Below are 18,436 nucleotides of genomic sequence, written 5' to 3' on the forward strand. Positions count from 1 at the left end.
CAGGTCAGGCAGCAATAGCAGAGTGAGTGCTTCAGGTTGATGACCTCCCATTTAAACATAGAATCCGTAAAGAGGGGCAGTGGCCATCAGAGGAATTACCAGCACTCACAGCCTGGGGGAAGGCCATTTAGCTCTTCACGCCTGTGCAAGTACTTGGTAAAAAGTTCCTTGAAGAAGCATCGTGCGCTGTGGATGTACCTGTACTATTCTTTGATTTTCAGAAACATTTGATAAGGTGCCCCAGCACAGATAATTGAGGGAAATGAAAGCTCATAGAGTAGGAGGTAACAAGCAGGTGGGAGCAAAGATTAGCTGGCTAACAGGAAGCTGAGAGTGGGCATAGAGGAATCTTTCTCCAGTTGGCAAAATGTAACCAAATGGAGTTGGCACTCCAGTGGTGTGCCAGAGATTGGTGCTGAACTCATTGCAATTTGTCCAAATATCTCAGATGAAAGTACCAAAGGAAAGTTAATGAAGACAAAGATTAGAACGTTGCCCAGAAGACATAAGGAGGTTGCATCGGGATATGAATGGGTTTCGTGAAAGGACTAAGAACTGTCAAATGGAATGTAATGTGGAAGAATATGAAACTGTCAAAGTTGGGAGGAAAGCTAGAAAAGAAGCAGATTGCATAAGTGGTGAGATACAGCAAATAATGTGACACCAAGGGATCTGAGTATTCTGGTTATGACTTGCAAAGGTCAGTAAGGAGGTGCAGAATTACCAGGCAAGTTAACAAAATGTTATTGCTTATTGGCAGGGAAATCAAATACAAATATAGGAAATTATGTTTCAGTTATGTAAAACATGGTAAGACCACATCTGGAGTATTGTGTACAGAGTAGATCTCCTTACTGAGGATGTCAAGTCATGTCACGGCGAGTTCCTTGTCATATGCACAAGTACAGTGAGGTACAGGTACAATGAAAACCTTGCTTCCTGTTGCATTGCAGGCACATAGTCTCAGATCGCACACAATTATACAGAAATTGTATATATAAATTAATGTTGCATGTAAATTCTGCAAGACAATGAAAAGAAAAATGCTGTGCAAAAAAAACAAGACATTACTGCAAAATGCAACTTTTTAAAAGTTTTTAGCGATACAGCGTGGAAACAGGCCTTTCAACCCACTGGGTCCGCACCGCCAAGCGATCCCTGCACATTAACACTATCCTACACACTGTAGTGACAATTTGCACTTCTACCAAGCCAATTAACCTACAAACCTGTGCGTCTTTGAAGTGTGGGAGGAAACTGAAGATCTTGAAGAAAACCCATGTGGTCACGGGGAGAATCTACAAACTCCATACAGACAGCACCCGTAGTCGGGATCGAACCCAGGTCTCCTACGCTGTACGCGCTGTAAGGCAGCAACTCTACTGCTGTGCCATCATGCCTCCTCTGATTAGAAACCATGTCCACGGCAAGTAGTGGTCCGTAGTGTTCCATTGCCAAGGTAGAGTTCAATATCAATAGTCATTTTATTTGTCATATACACATAAATGTGCAGTGAAATGAAAAATTACCTGCAGTCCAACAATAAGACCAATAAAAATAAGCAATAAAAATGCAATAACACATACAATCATAAACTAACACCAAACAAAAGAAACATCCATCACAGTGAGTCTCCTCCAGTCCCCTCCTCACTGTGATGGAAGGCCAGAATGTCTTTTTCTCTTCCCCTGCCATCTTCTCCCGCGGTCAGGCTGTTGGAGTTGCCACATTGGGGTAACAATCAGATCAACATGGTCTTATTGCATGTCAGAGCAGGTTCCTGGGGCTGGTTGCCTTATTCCTGCTGTTATCCACATATTCTCTTCTATTTATGTATGCATTTCAATTTTTATGTCCGAAAAGGCTTTCTGATTCATCCCACTCTCATTCTTTTCCCAAGCCTTCAAATTGTTTTTCTATCCAACTAATATCCAACTCTCTTTTGAAAGTTATGATTCAACCTGCTGAGTCTGAAGAAGGGTCACAGGATGTGCTGGTGATGGAGAGGGTCCAGAGGTGGTTTATGAGAATGATCCTGGGGTTGATTGTGTTAATGTATGAGGAGCGTTTGATGTACTCACTGGAATTTAGAAGGATGAGGGTGTGTCTTATTGAAACATAACAAATAATGAAAGGCCTAGATAAAGTGGTTGTGGAGAGGATGTTTCCAGTAGTGGGAGAGTCTAGGATCAGAGGACACAGCCTCAGAATAAAAGGACGTACGTTTAGAATGGCGATGAGGAGGAATTTTATTAGCCAGAGGATAGTGAATCTGTGGAATTCATTGCTGATGAAATGCAGGTGGGTGACACACATCTCAACCCACCCGGTGAAACAAACATTGGACTGCAGAGTTTTTAGATGTAGGTGAGTCAGAGGATGTGATACCTCAGCGAGTGATATGATTCAAGTGCGTCTCTCTTATATATCTTAGTTATTTGTTCTATTCCAGACCTGAAGTAAATGAGCAGGTGCCGACAATGGCAATGGGTAGCAAGAATGGGCTGGTCACTACAGAATTAACTTCCCATTGCAATTAGATGGACAACCAAAACTATAACACAAAGAGGACACAAAGTGCTGGAGTAACTCAGTGGGTCAGGCAGCATCTCTGGAGAACATAGATAGGTGACATTGCAGATCGAGACCATTCTTCAGAGATAAGACGCTTCTGTAACACATGGAGTAATACTGAAACAACAGCAGAAAAGCAGGCTTCGAAAATCCTGGTCTTAGAATCTGACTCGAGAGCCTGAGCCCAATTATATGTGTTGGGTGTATATTCTGCTGAAATATTGGAGTTGTGTTGGATTGTGCCTTCCCAGGTCAGTTTGACATGGTGTCTGTGGACATCAGCTGTGGACAGGGAGTGGTCAAGGGCTTTGTCTGAGGTGGAAGGTGATTTTCAGATGTTGTTCCGTCTATAAGTGGCAAGACATGATGTCCCATTGAGGCATGGTCAGGGATGTAGCAGTGATGTGTGGTGATTCTATAATTATAGTTGAAGGCAAAATAGGTCAGATAATCTTTACTTTCTTTAAGGTTGAGTTATCCGACCAAATACATTTGTTTGAAATCTTGCTTTTTCAGGAGTAGATTTGTTATTGATTTGTGCTGAAAAATAGTTCCAGACAAAATTGCCAGTTGTTGTGAAGTCCAAATGTATTCAGTAGTCTTCCATTGTCATTAGCGCTGCAAAGTCTTTGTACAGGATAACATTTTTTTCTGGATCTACGGCAGCTGACAACATCTCTTCCATCTCCTCTTGTGTAAATGGCTCCCCTTTGAAATGAAGGAATAACACAATCACTTCCTTTCTCATTCTCACTGTAGAATTTTTGTTTAAAATTGTGACTTTCACAGGAGTTGCCTAAGTCAGCCAATTTAAATCACCAGTATAAACCTCAAGGCTTACTGTATCAGTTCAAAATGGAGATGTATGTGGTTGGCTGTACAGGAAACCTGCAGTTTCAGAATCACAGTAATACAATGCAGAAACAGGCTCTTCTGCCCAACTTATCCCTGCTAACCAAAATGCCTATCTAAACTAATCCCACTTGCTGTTTCACTCATATTCCTCTGAATCTTTTCCCTCCATGTACCTGTCCAAATGTTTATGAAACATTGTAATTATATTGCTTTTATCACCTCCATTGGCACTTGTTCCATTCCCACACCATCCTTTGAGTGAAAAACTTGTTCCTAGGATCCACGTAAATCGATCCCCTTTCACCTTAAAACTGTGCCCTATAATTTTGCTGTAGTCAGAATACAAAAATAATGGCATACAGATACCTACTTAATCTATGAAACCAAATATGAATTTAAAAGCAGGGCAAAGTCAAAATGGAGTTGAAACATCATTTTGTCTGCATTATTACAAAGTACTTGGATGTACAAATGTTGCATGATAAACAAGCCTGGTCAGGTGACTGATGTTTCAGTGGACGAGAATTTTCGGGATAGTGATCACCATTCCATAAGTCTCAAGATTGTTTTGAATAGGGAGATGTCTGGACCTAAATTAGACTAAGACAAATTCCACTATTAACCAGGAGCTCTGGAGGTACATGGGGAGCAGTTGTTATTGGGTAAGTTCACATCTGACATGTGGAAGTCATTTAAAGCAAACTTGATCAAAATTCAGGACTAGCACATCCCAGTAAGGTGGAGGCAAAGTAAAGGAAACCTGGAGGTTATAAATTTGGTGACAAAGAAAACGAAAGCATTTGCAAGATTTAAGAAGATGAAATCAAACAGGGCCTTTAAGGAATATAAAGCAAGGAGGAATAAACTCAAACAGGCGATTAGAAGGGCCAAAGGGGCTTCCAAATGGCTTTGGCAACAGATTTAAGAAAATCCCAAGGCTTCTTTAAAAACAAGAGAATAACCAGGGAGAAGGTATGACCTCTCAAGGATAAAGGAAGGAATTTGTGCTTGGATCAGGCGATGTAGGCGAGGAACTAAACAAGTATTTTGCATCTGTATTCACCAAGGAAAAGGGCATGGAGGACTGTGAGATCAAGAGGGAGGTGTTGGGAATCTTAAAGAGCATTATGGTGGATAAACGCCCATGCTTGATGGGATCCATCCCAGATTATTGAGAGAGGCAAGAGAGGAGATGATGAGGATTAAAAGATCTCTGCATCCTCTCTAGCCACAGGTGAGGTCCTGGAAGACTGGAAAGTAGCTAACATTGTTCCTTTGTTTAAGAAGTGAAGTAGAGAAAATCCAGGAAACAATAAGGCAATGAGCGTCACATCAGTGGTAGGCAAGCTATTGGAGAGGCATCTTTGGGATGGAATTTACTCCCATTTGGAAGAGAATGGGTGAGAACATACAAAATACAACAGTACAGCACAGGAATGGGCTCTTTGGCTACAATGTTTGTGTCGAACATGATGCTAATTTAAACTGATCTCATCTGCATGCACATAATCCATAACTCTCTATTCTTTACATTTCTGTGTGCCTATCTAAAAGCCTTTTAAATACCACTGTCGTATCTGTCTCAACCACCATCCCTGGCAGCTTTTCACTGTACACGTGACAATAAACTAAACTAAAAAAAAACCACCTCTCTCTTTAAAAAAGACATGCCCCGCACATCTCCATCAAACTTTCTCCCTCTCACCTTAAACCTATGCCCTCAAGTGTTGGACATTTCCACTCTGGGAATAAGGTTCTGACTATCTACCCTATCTATGTTCTCATAATTTCATATACTTCTATCGAATCTCCCCTCAACCTCCAATGTTCCAGAGAAAACAATCAAATTTTATCCAACCTCTCTTTGTAGCTGAAACCCTCTAATCCAGGCAGCATTCTGCTAAACCTCCTATGCATCCTCTCCAAAGCCTCCACATCCTTCCTGTAATGGAGCGACCAGAAATCCACCCAATACTCCAAATGTGGCCAAACCAGTCTTACAGAGCTGCATCATGACTTCCTGACTCTTATTCTAAATGCCCCTAGCAATGAAGGCAGCATACTATATATATGCCTTCTTTACCTTCATATCTACTTGGGTTAATTAGAGACAGTCAGCATGGCGTTATAGGTGACAGGTCATGCCTTACTAACTTGTGTTTTTTAAGTGATGAAGGTGATCGATGAGGGTAGGGATGTGGATGGTATTCGCATGGGGTTTAGTAGGACATTTGATAAAGTCCACCATGTAAACTGATACAGAGGATTAAGATGCACCAGATTTACAGTGACTTGGTCGTATGGATTCATAGCGGACTTACTGAAAAACTGTCAAAGTATACAGCAGGATATAGATCACCTATACAAAAGGACAAAGAAATGGCAGATAGAGTTTAATCCTAGCAAGTGTGAGGTGCTGCACTTTGGAAGGTCAAATGTAAGGGGAAAATATACAACTAATATACAACCATTAACAGCATTGATGTGAGTGGTAGAGATAGAGTGGTAAAGAATGCATATGGTATGCTTGCCTTCATGGTCGAGGCATTGAGTATAAGATCAGGAAGTCAAGATGCAGCTTTATAAGGCTTGGTCAGGCCGCATTTAAAGTATTGTGTGCAGTTCTGGTTAGGGTGCATAGCAGGTTTACCAGAATGATGCCTGGATTAGAAAGTACTAGCTTCATGGAGAGGTTTGGGCAGACTTGGATTGTTTTCTCAGGAATGATGGAAGTTGAGGGGAGACCTGATAGAAGTATATTGGGCGTGGCTGTGTTCTGCAGCTGCGGCTCACCGGCAGTCTCTCTGTCTTTTTTTTTGTTTTTTTGTCTATTGTCATCATTTAATGTACATTTTGTTCTATTTTTAACTTTGTGTATGTGGGGGGTGGTGGGGGGGGGGGGGGTGGGGGAAACCTTTTTTTCTAATCTCCTCCTCAACGGAGATGCGACCTTTACCGTGTCGTGTCTCCGTTCGCGCTACGGCCTAACATCGTGGAGTCGGCGGCCTCCAACTGGGATCGACCTTGAAGACTCCGGTCGCAGGGCCTGGACTTACCATCTCGGAGGCTTCGGCCGTGGGCCCTGCAGACCGCAACATCGGGAGTTCGCAGGTCCCTGGCTGGCGACCGGCTTTTGGGAGCTCCAGCCGTAGCAGCTTTGACCGCCCCGAAGCGCGAGGTTTGATCGACCCGTTCGCAGGCCCTTCATCGCCCTGCGTGGCCTGGCCGCGGCACTTTCCATCGCCCGGTGGGGGCTCAGGACTTTCAACGGCCTGCTCGGCTCGGCCCTGGGACTTTCCATCGCCCGGTGGGGGCTTCAAAAAGTTGGGAGCCTCGATCACCTCGTGGCACCACGGGAGAAGAATGAGGAGGAGATAAGACTTTTCTTTGCCTTCCATCACAGTGAGGGTGTGCCTGGAGCAATCACTGTGATGGCTGTTTGTGTTATAAATTGTATCTGTGTGTCCTGTGCTTTGTGTTGTATACTGCCGGACCCTGACGTGAGAGGACGCTGGCGCTGTTTATTCGCTGCTTCTCCGTTAGGATAGTTTGTCTGTTTGTTTTTATGTTATGATTGTTTTTGTAAAGCGCTTTGAGCTTCTGGTAAGGCGCTATATAAAATAAATGCTTATTATTATTATTATTATTATTATTATATTAAATTATGAGAGGCATAGATAGCATGGACAGTCCGAACTAGTCAAAGGGCATAGTTTTGTGAGATGAGAACAATTTAAAGTAGATGTGCAGGGCAAGTTTTTTTATATAGAGGATGCTGGCTGCCTGGAACATGCTGCCAGGAATGGTGCTGGCAGCAGATAGGATAATGACATTTATGAGACTTTTGAATTGACACATGGATGTGCAGGAAATGGAGGAATATGGATTATGTGCAGGCAGATAAGAGTTCATCTAGGCATCATGTTCAGTACAAACATTGTGAGCCACAGGGCCTGTTCCTGTCATGTACTATTCTATGTTCTGACCTGAGCTGCTGAGGAGCGAACTCCCACTTTGTATGTTTGTGTTTCTAGCATTTTCAGATTTTCTTTTAGATTTCTAGTATCTGAATTTTATTTGCAATTTTAATCTTGATCCAGACCTCAAGATTTCTAAGTTCATGTTCTCAAAATTCTCACTGTGTTTGACAGGGTAGAAGCAGGCTTGATGTGTTCTCTGGCTGGGGTGTCTAGAACCAGAGGATCACAGTCTCAAGATAAGAAATCAACTATTCAGGACTAGAGCTGAGAGTTTTTCCACTCAGTGGATCGTATACCTTTGGAATTTTCTACCAAGAAGGTCATGAAGGCTTAATCAATGTGTATATTCAAGAGTAAGATTGACATTTTTTTTAAATATCCAAGGAATCAAGGGATTTGGATTAATGGAGAAAAGTGGCAATGTCAAAAATTGGTGGAGCAGGCATGAAGAGCCCAGTGGCCCACTCTTGCTTTTCTCTCTTATGTCTATACAATGTACAAATCTTGGTCGGCATGGAAGAGTTGGGCTGAAGGGTCTTCTTCTGTGCTATATAACTCCACGACTACAATGGATATTTGGGCCATTGGGACTGTTTCTGTGCTGTATAACTCTATAATTCTAAATCCTGACTCATGGTAATGTCTTCTGTATTAGCATAGAAAGCCACTCAGTGTAAAGGCAATTAAAGGTGAGCAATACTGCTGGTCTTACCAGTGGTGCCCAAGTCCTGGGAATGAACTGTTGCTTTTAAATGAAGTTACGCTGAAGCTATGAAGTTGACCCCTGATAAGAACCATTTTGTCTACCCATCTCTATCTGAACTAAAAATGCCTAAATGTAATTCAAGTGCATGCAAATATTATTTTAACATCCATTTGTAGTGGCCTGGCGGAGGCCAGAGAAAAGGCAAGACGCCAGGCAGTGTTTAGTTAGATTCTTTATTAGGCTGTGAGCTGGTGCCCACAGCGTAGTTCTCCAAGGGATGATCCACGCCTTCCCTTCGTCTCGCTTTTAACCCCTTTCACCTGTCCGTCACGTAACGAGGGGGCTGACCCGAGGAGTGGCCTGATCCGCCACAGGACCCCCCCCAAGAACCGGAGGTACAAAACGGACAGGAGGGCGCACGAGGCGACCAGCCCGGGTGCGCACCATGACCGGCGCAGGGACCGGCGACTGACCGACAGGTGGAGGGGTCGTAGCAGACACTGGAGGGGGTAGCTTGGACAGGGGGCGACCGCGCGGGCGGGGCTGTGCAACCGGCACCGGCCGATCAATGTCCACGTGTGCCGGCTTCAGCCGTGCGATCGAAACAGTCTCTCTGCGACCCCCCATGTCCAGAACGAATGTGGCCGAGCCGTGTTGTAGGACCCGGAAGGGGCCCTCGTACGGCCGCTGGAGAAGTGATCGGTGTGCGTCCCTGCGCAGGAACACAAACTGGCAGTCCTCCAGAGCGGCAGGGACGTGTGGCTGGAATGTCCCATGACGTGATGTGGGCACAGGTGCCAGCCTGCCCACCGTCTGCCGAAGACGTTGCAGGGCGTCAGAAGGCTGCTCCACTCGACCGTGCGCTGGTGGGATGAACTCCCCGGGAACCGTCAAGGGGGCCCCGTACACCAACTCGGCGGAGGAGGAGGCCAAGTCCTCCTTGGGTGCGGTGCGGATCCCCAGCAAAACCCACGGCAGGGCGTCCACCCAGTCTGGGCCCGTGAGCCGAGCCTTCAGGGCAGCTTTCAGCTGGCGGTGAAAGCGTTCCACCAACCCGTTCGACTGTGGATGGTACGCCGTAGTGTGGTGTAGGCTGACACCCAAGAGTCTTGCCATGGCCGACCACAGTTCCGAAGTGAACTGTGGCCCCCGGTCGGATGTAATGTCCAGTGGCACCCCGAACCGGGCGATCCAGTGCGCCGCCAAGGCCCGCGCGCAGGTGGCCGTCGAGGTGTCTGCCAGCGGAATGGCCTCCGGCCACCGCGTGAAGCGATCTACCACAGTGAAGAGGTGGGTCATGCCCCGGGACGGCGGCAGCGGCCCCACGATGTCTACATGAATGTGGTCGAAGCGCTGCCGAGGGACACGAAACTCTTGCAGAGGCGCACGCACGTGTCGCTGGATTTTTGAAGTTTGGCACGGGATGCAGGTACGTGCCTAGTGTGCGACCTGCTTACGCAGCCCGTGCCACATGAAACGGGAGGATACAAGGGCCACCGTCGCCCGAATGGAGGGGTGAGACAGCTCGTGGAGCACCTCGAATACCCTGCGACGCCAGACGACAGGGACGATGGGCCGCGGCAGGCCAGTGGAGGTGTCGCACAACAGTGTTGTATCCCCGGGGCCACAGACAATGTCCTCCAGCTGCAGGCCGGACACGGCTGTACGATAGGCGGCCATCTCCTCGTCCCCCAGCTGTGCGGCTGCTAGGGCGGAATAGTCGATCCCCCCGGCCATTTGTAGGACGGCGTGGATCGCGGGTCTAGACAGGGCGTCGGCCACCCTGTTGTTTTTTCCCTCCACGAACCGAATTGAGGTGGTATATTCCGACACATAAGCCAATTGTCTCTGTTGCCGCGCAGACCACGGATCCGAAACCTTGGCGAACGCAAATGTGAGTGGCTTGTGGTCTGTGAACGCGGTAAAGGGTCTCCCTTCTAGGAAGTACCGAAAGTGGCGTACCGCGAGGTAGAGGGCGAGGAGCTCCCGGTCGAACGCGCTGTAATGCCGTTGGGCCCCGCTGAGGTGCCTGCTAAAGAAGGCGAGTGGCCGCCAACACCCGTCGATGTGCTGCTCTAGCACCGCGCCGACCGCCACCTCCGAAGCGTCCACGGTCAGGGCGGTTGGGGCATCCTCCTTAGGATGGACGAGCATCGTGGCCCTGGCCAGGGCCTCCTTAGCCTGCTCAAAGGCCGCTCCTGCTTCGTCGTCCCACTCGACCTCCTTGCGGCGACCAGCCATGAGGTGGAAGAGTGGGCGCATAGTTCGGGCTACCGACGGCAGGAAGCGGTGATAGAACGAGACCATCCCAGCGAATTCCTGCAGGCCCTTGACAGTGGTCGGTCGGGGGAAACGGCGGACAGCTTCGACCCTGTCCGGAAGAGGTACCACCCCTTGTGGGGTCACCCGATGGCCGAGGAAATCGATGGCCGTCACCCCAAAACGGCACTTGGAAGTGTTGATGGACAAACCGTACTCGCTGAGGCGTTTACACAGCTGGCGGAGGTGGGTGCAGTGCTCCTGCTTCGAGCGGCTGGCCACGAGTACGTCGTCCAAGTAGACAAAGACGAATTCTAGGCCACGGCACACACAGTCCATAAGCCGTTGGAAGGCCTGTGCGGCGTTCTTCAACCCGAACGGCATCCGTAGGAACTCGAATAGGCCGAACGGGGTGATGATGGCAGTCTTGGGGATGTCATCGGGGTGGACCGGGATTTGATTATATCCGCGCACAAGGTCCACCTTGGAGAACACGGATGCTCCGGCCAGGTGGGCATTAAAGTCCTGGATGTGCGGAACCGGGTACCTGTCGGGAACGGTCGCGTCATTTAAGCGCCGATAGTCCCCGCACGGTCGCCAACCCCCGTCCGCCTTGGGGACCAAGTGGAGTGGTGACGCCCACGGGCTATCGGAAGGGCGCACGATGCCCATTGACTCCATCTGATGAAACTCCTCTCGAGCTAGACGGAGCTTGTCTGGAGCGAGACGCCGCGCTCGGGCGTGCACGGGTGGCCCGGTGGTGGGGATGTGATGTTGCACCCCGTGCTTGGGAGTGGAGGAGGAGAAGTGGGTTGACGGCGGCCCCAGCTTGCTGTTGGCCTTCCGACGCCGCGGAAAAGACGGCTAGGGCTGCCAGGTCCTCCCGACGGGACATCCAAATTTGGTCAGCGCGCTCGCCCAGCCGCTGCGTGTCGGTGAAGGGGTCCTCTGCGAGCTGAGAACGGAGGTCGACGGGGAGCTGCCGCAGGTAGGCCTGCTTGAATAAAAAACAGGGCGGGTGGTTGCCCATAAGGGCGAGCATGTCCTCCAGAAGGGCCGACGGCCGTCGGTCCCCGAGCCCCCCCTGGCTCATAACGTGAGTTGCCCTCTCGGCGTCGCTGAGGCCGAACCTCCTGATAAGGAGTTCTTTCAGGCCCTTATATTTGTCATCCGCGGGGGGGTCATTAAGGTAGGGCTTTACTCGCCTTGCTGTCGCCTGGTCCAGGGCGCCGACGACGTAAAAGTACTTCGTCAAGTCGACGGTTACCCCTCGCACAGCAAACTGTGCCTCTGCCTGCTGAAACCAGACCTCAGGCTCTTCGGTCCACAGGGTCGGGAGTTTGAGGGAGACGGCCTCGAGGTCGGCAGGGCCGAGGGCGGCAGGACCGGGTTGCGCGAGGGCGGCAGGACCGGGTTGCCCATTGTTCGACATCACTACGTGTGATGTCCGTCGAGGTCACCAATGTAGTGGCCTGGCGGAGGCCAGAGAAAAGGCAAGACGCCAGGCAGTGTTTAGTTAGATTCTTTATTAGGCTGTGAGCTGGTGCCCACAGCGTAGTTCTCCAAGGGATGATCCACGCCTTCCCTTCGTCTCGCTTTTAACCCCTTTCACCTGTCCGTCACGTAACGAGGGGGCTGACCCGAGGAGTGGCCTGATCCGCCACACATTCATATGTTGTATGCCCCAACTAACCAAAATGATGATGCATCCTTACTGAACTGAATATGAAACTTGCAATCACATGGTGGCATTTATTTTCTCTAAATGTTTCACCACAAATTAATTGTTTTGAATTATAATTCAGTTATGCAGGGTAGATAGTTTGCTCACAAGTTCGCACAAGAGTGGAAGCGATTGGTCAGTCTTTCATTAGTGCCATTGGTTGTTGACCTGAACTCCAAAAGAATTATTATCTTCTTTTTTTAAATGTATCTTGAGATATTTTATATCCACCTGAATGGACTACCAGAGTAAGTACTGCATGTTAGGTATTCCTGGCCTGTACTTCTTTGTACTGTGATTTATATGGTCTAAAACAAACAGCACTTTCATAGTCTGTCTGTGCACTTCGAACTAATGCAGACATGCGATATTCAGCATGTGCAAATATCCTTTGCTTCTCTGGATTATTTTTTTTACAGTCAGTTTTAACATGAAGGAACCTTTGCAGCAGCACTTGCTATAATGTAAAGATTTGTGAGCTTTTAACTTAATGCATCTCCATATGTGACCAGTTGCTCTCTTTTTGTACTGTCTTTATAGTCTCAATTTATTTGCTAATAAATTTGCTGAAACTTCTGTTCAAATTGTCATTGCAACAGATTAAAATCTTAAATTAAAATCTTAATTTTGTATGCAAGGAATACAAAGGCTCAGATTTTTATTTGCTCCTTAATTATCGTTTATACATGTCATTTAATGCTCCCCTAAGCAATTGGCAAAGCAATTGTTTATCTGAATGATTGCTTTAGAGATTTGTACAGCACAGAAATTGGCCCTTTGACCCACTACAGCAATGCCAACCTATTTGTCTGCATCAGGTCGATACTCTGCAGTGCTTTGCATATTTAAATGCCTCTCATAATATTTCTTTAATGGAATGATTTTATATGATTCCACCACCTCTTTTGCCAGTGCATTCCAGGTATAATAAGGTCCTAAGGTTATAAGTGATAGTAGTAGAATTAGGCCATTCGGCCCATCAAGTTTACTCCACCATTCAATCGTGGCTGATCTATCTCTCTCTCCTAATTCCATTTTCATGCCTTCTCTCCATAACCTCTGACACCCACACTAATCAAGAATCGATCTATCTCTGCCTTAAATACATCCACTGACGGCCTCCACAGCCTTCTGTGGCAAAGAATACCACAGATTCACCACCCTCTGACTAAAGAAATTCCTCCTCACCTCCTTTCTAAAGGAACTTCCTTCAATTCTGACCCTATTACCTCTAGTCCTAGACTCTCCCACTAGTGGAAACATCCTCTCCACATCCAATCTATCCAAGCCTTTCACTATTCTGTACATTTCAATGAGGTCCCCCCTCATTCTACTAAACTCCAGAGAGTGCAGGCCCAGTGCCATCAAACGCTCATCATATGTTCATTGATTCACCGCCCTCTGACTAAAAGTGGCATCAACCACTCTGTAAAAAACATTCCACTTAAAACACACTTTGAAACTCCTTCCTCTCACATTATATGTATGCCCTCTTGTTTTTATAGACAATAGACAATAGGTGCAGGAGTAGGCCATTCGGCCCTTCGGCTGATCATTCTCAATCTGTACCCCGTTCCTGCCTTCTCCCATACTCCCTGACTCCGCTATCCTTAAGAGCTCTATCTAGCTCTCTCTTGAATGCATTCAGAGAATTGGCCTCCACTGCCTTCTGAGGCAGAGAATTCCACAGATTCACAACTCTCTGACTGAAAAAGTTTTTCCTCATCTCCGTTCTAAATGGCCTACCCCTTATTCTTATACTGTGGTTTACCTGGTTCTGGACTCCCCCAACATTGGGAACATGTTTCCTACCTCTAACGTGTCCAACCCCTTAATAATCTTACACGTTTCGATAAGATCTCCTCTCATCCTTCTAAATTCCAGTGTATACAAACCTAGTTGCTCCAGTCTTTCAACATATGACAGTCCCGCCATTCTGGGAATTAACCTAGTAAACCTACGCTGCACGCCCTCAATAGCAAGAATATCCTTCCTCAAATTTGGAGACCAAATCTGCACACAGTACTCCAGGTGCGGTCTCACTAGGGCTCTGTACAACTGCAGAAGGACCTCTTTGTTCCTATACTCAACTCCTCTTGTTATGAAGGCCAACATTCCATTGGCTTTCTTCACTGCCTGCTGTACCTGCATGCTTCCTTTCAGTGACTGATGCACTAGGACACCCAGATCTCGTTGTACGTCCCCTTTTCCTAACTTGACACCATTCAGATAATAATCTGCCTTCCTAATCTTACCACCAAAGTGGATAACCTCACACTTATCAACATTAAACTGCATCTGCCATGCATCCGCCCACTCACACAACCTGTCCAAGTCACCCTGCAACCTCATAGCAGTTCACACTACCACCCAGCTTTGTATCATCTGCAAATTTGCTAATGGTACTTTTAATCCCTTCATCCAAGTCATTGATGTATATTGTAAATAGCTGCGGTCCCAGCACCGAGCCTTGCGGTACCCCACTAGTCACTGCCTGCCATTCTGAAAGGGACCCACTTATCCCCACTCTTTGCTTTCTGTCTTCAACCAATTTGCTATCCATGTCAGTACCCTACCTCCAATACCATGTGCTCTAATTTTGCCCACCAATCTCCTATGTGGGACCTTGTCGAAGGCTTTCTGAAAGTCGAGGTGCACCACATCCACCGACTCTCCCCTGTCAATTTTCCTAGTTACATCCTCAAAGAATTCCAGTAGATTAGTCAAGCATGATTTCCCCTTCGTAAATCCATGCTGACTCAGAACGACCCTGTTACTGCTATCCAAATGCTCCGCAATTTCGTCTTTTATAATTGACTCCAGCATTTTCCCCACCACTGATGTCAAACTAACTGGTCTATAATTTTCCGTTTTCTCTCTCCCTCCTTTCTTAAAAAGTGGGATAACATTAGCTACCCTCCAATCCACAGGAACTGACCCTGAATCTATAGAACATTGGAAAATGATCACCAATGCGTCCACAATTTCTAGAGCTACCTCCTTAAGTACCCTGGGATGCAGACCATCAGGCCCTGGGGATTTATCAGCCTTCAGTCCCATCAGTCTACCCAAAACTTTTTCCTGCCTAATGTGGATTTCCTCCAGTTCCTCCGTCACTCTAGGATCTCTGGCCACCAGAACATCTGGGAGATTGTTTGTATCCTACTTAGTGAAGCCAGATCCAAAGTACCGGTTCAACTCGTCTGCCATTTCCTTGTTCCCCATAATAAATTCCCCAGCTTCTGTCTTCAAGGAACCCACATTTACCTTGACTATTTTTTTCCTCTTCACATACCTAAAAAAGCTTTTACTATCCTCCTTTATATTATTGGCTAGTTTACCCTCGTACCTCATCTTTTCTCCCCGTATTGCCTTTTTAGTTATCTTCTCTTGCTCTTTAAAAGAGTCCCAAATCCTATGGCTTCCCACTCTTCTTTGCTATGTTATACTTCTTCTCTTTTATTTTTATGCTGTCCTTGACTTCCCTTGTCAACCACGGGTGCCTCTTACTCCCCTTAGAATCTTTCCTCCTCTTAGGGATAAATTGATCCTGCAACTTCTGCATTATTCCCAGGAATACCTGCCATTGCCGTTCCACCGTCTTCCCTGCTAGGGCCTCCTTCCAGTCAATTTTGGCCAGCTCCTGCCTCATGCCTCTGTAATCCCCTTTGCTATACTATAATACTGACACTTCCGATTTTCCCTTCTCCCTCTCAATTTGTAGAGTAAAACATATCATATTGTGGTCACTGCCTCCTAATGGCTCTTTTATCTCAAGTCCCCTTATCAGATCAGGTTCATTACACAACACGAAATCCAGAATTGCCTTCTCCCTGGTAGGCTCCAGTACAAGCTGTTCTAAGAATCCATCTCGGAGGCACTCTATCGAGATACAATAAGAAAACTTTGCGTGCTATCTATATATTACTATAACTCATCTTGTATATTTGTGGGTTTGTGGATAGATTTGTTCCCGAAATGCAGCCAAAACGGTACACGATAGCACAATTTTAGGTCCACCCTACTCACTATTCCCCTGCAGTCTCGATTGATCAAGTTTTGTTACATTTTAAAAACAATTAACTTAATATAAACTTTAATAAATGCACTCCCCCGCCGGGAGGACCAGCACCCGTCTCGGCGTGCCCCGCGCCTGACCTTCCTCCTGTGGTGCAGCATGGCAGCAGAGGGTCAAACAAGATGGCCGTCACCGCCGAGCTGCCGATGCAGGAGAGGTTTCCACCCAACGGATCCACGGCTCGCTCTGGCCGACGCGATGGCCGCCTAGGGCCAAGGTGAGTCGCTCCCTCTCCCCTTTCCTCTCCCCCCTCGCCCGCCCACGGCCCTGGGGGACACTCCTCGGCCGGCTAAGGGTCCACGAATCGTCAGTTGGGGGAGGGTTGCCGGGCCCGCAAGAGAGGTTTGCACCCAACGGGGATTGCCACGCCCGCAGGAGAGATTTTGACCCAACGGGTCCACGCCCGTCTAGTTCATACTATACATGAGTACAATCAAGCCATATACGAACATCAGGGAGAGTAAAGAGAAAAATAGCAGAGTGCAGAATATGGTGTACAGCAACATAACATTACAATTACAGATAAAGTGCAAATATTTTAAAAATCCAAGGTCCATGATTAAGTAGGTTGGGAGATCGGGACTACACTCTGGCTTATGGGAGGATCATTCAGTGGTCTGATAACAGCGGGGAAGAAGGTGTTCCTTAATACATATTTTAAGCTTCTGCCGAGTGGGAGAGATGGGAAGAGAAACATAGAAATTAGGTGCAGGAGTAGGCATTAGGCCCTTTGAGCCATCATTGCCAATCAATATGATCATGGCTGATCATCCAAAATCAGTGCCGCGTTCAGGCTTTTACCCAATATCCCTTGATTCCCTTAGCCCTATGAACTATGTCTAACTCTCTCTTGAAAACAAAGGCCTGTTTCTATCATCATTACTTTTTTACATATCTTTCATTCATTGTTCTTTATCTCTCTACATCATCGTCTATTTCTCACATTTCCCTCACTAGTCTGAAGAGGGGTCTTGACCCGAAATGTCACCCATTCCTTTTCTCCAGAGATGCTGCCTGTCCCGCTGAGCTACTCCAGCTCTTTGTGTCCATCTCCTTTCCATGTTGGGTTCAGTTGTTTAAATATAGGAAGTTACTGAGAGCTGAAATGAGTTTATTAAACAAAACTGAAGTGGATGAGTCGAACTGAGAGTTCTGGTTAAACTTGATAAAAAGACGGCTCATAGAAACAATCAGGGTAGAAAATGGTATTTGATTATGTTGGCTGCTTTCCCATGGCAGCGCAAAGTATAGATGGGGAGAATTAGTATAGATGGGCAGGTTTGTGCAATGTACTGGGGCTACATCCACAACGTTGCAATTTCTCATGTTCTTGGCAGAGCTGTTGTCAAACTAAGCTGTGATACATCCCAATAGGATGCTTTCTATGGGTGCATCTATAGAAGTTTGCAAGAGTCATTGGAGACATGCCAAATCTCTTTAGTTTTCTGCTAGAGGTGTTGGTGTGCTTTCTTGGCTGCAGCTTCAATGTGATTGGTCCAGGACAAATTGTTGATGATATTTAGGCCGAGTAACTTGCAGCTTTTAAAGCACTCAACCATCTTCACTTTGGCACCATTGATACTGACTGGGCTCTAAACACCATCTTGTTTCCTGAGATCAATAACTAGCTCCTTAGTCTTGCTGACATTGACGGAGAGTTTGTTGTCGACCCAATGTTACTAAGCACTCCTGTATTGCCTTCCTGTACTCTGTCTCACCATTATTTGAGATCAGGCCACTACAGTGGTATCATCTGCAAACCAATAGATGGAGTTAGAACAGAATTTGGCCACACAGTTTTGAGTGTTAGAGAGTACAGTAACAGGATGAATATGCATCCTTGCGGGGCACTAATGTTGAGAATTATTACGTCACCTAATTTCACTGCTTGTTGTGTATGTTTAAGGAAGTCAACTTGCAATTCCTGGGTCCGGGGGTTTAGAGATGAGTTTGGTTGAGATTATGATGTTGAAGGCAGAACTATAATCTACATTTTGTAAAATCCTATTTGGGTGTTTCGCAGCTTGGTAAGGCAACTGCTCCACACAAGACCGCAAGAAATTGCAAATAAAGCAGCCCATCACACAAATCAGTTTCCATCGACTCCAACTATACTTCACACTGCCTTGAGAAAGCAGATAACATAATCAAGGACTACTCACACCCAGGTTAATCTCTCTTCTCCTCTCTACCATGTTTGAAAGCACATACCACTGGATTCAGGAAGAGCTTCTTCCTGCTATTATCAGACTCTTGAGTGG

The 18,436-nt window shown here is 46.7% G+C and overlaps 1 protein-coding gene across 2 annotated transcripts in view; it reads right to left on the reverse strand.

The window, feature by feature from the left end:
• Window positions 1-1,495: 1,495 nt before the first annotated feature.
• drc8 (dynein regulatory complex subunit 8) overlaps window positions 1,496-18,436 on the reverse strand; it is a 52,470-nt gene continuing 35,529 nt past the window's right edge. For both annotated transcript variants that reach the window (XM_078405885.1, XM_078405884.1), the window contains one exon: window positions 1,496-3,282. In XM_078405885.1, coding sequence (XP_078262011.1) covers window positions 3,167-3,282 — 116 coding nt within the window. In that variant the 3' untranslated portion in view covers window positions 1,496-3,166. The remainder of the gene's footprint in view (window positions 3,283-18,436) is intronic.

The sequence above is a fragment of the Rhinoraja longicauda genome, chromosome 9 (assembly GCF_053455715.1).
Source record: "Rhinoraja longicauda isolate Sanriku21f chromosome 9, sRhiLon1.1, whole genome shotgun sequence".
In the NCBI taxonomy this organism is placed as follows: Eukaryota; Metazoa; Chordata; class Chondrichthyes; order Rajiformes; family Arhynchobatidae; genus Rhinoraja; species Rhinoraja longicauda.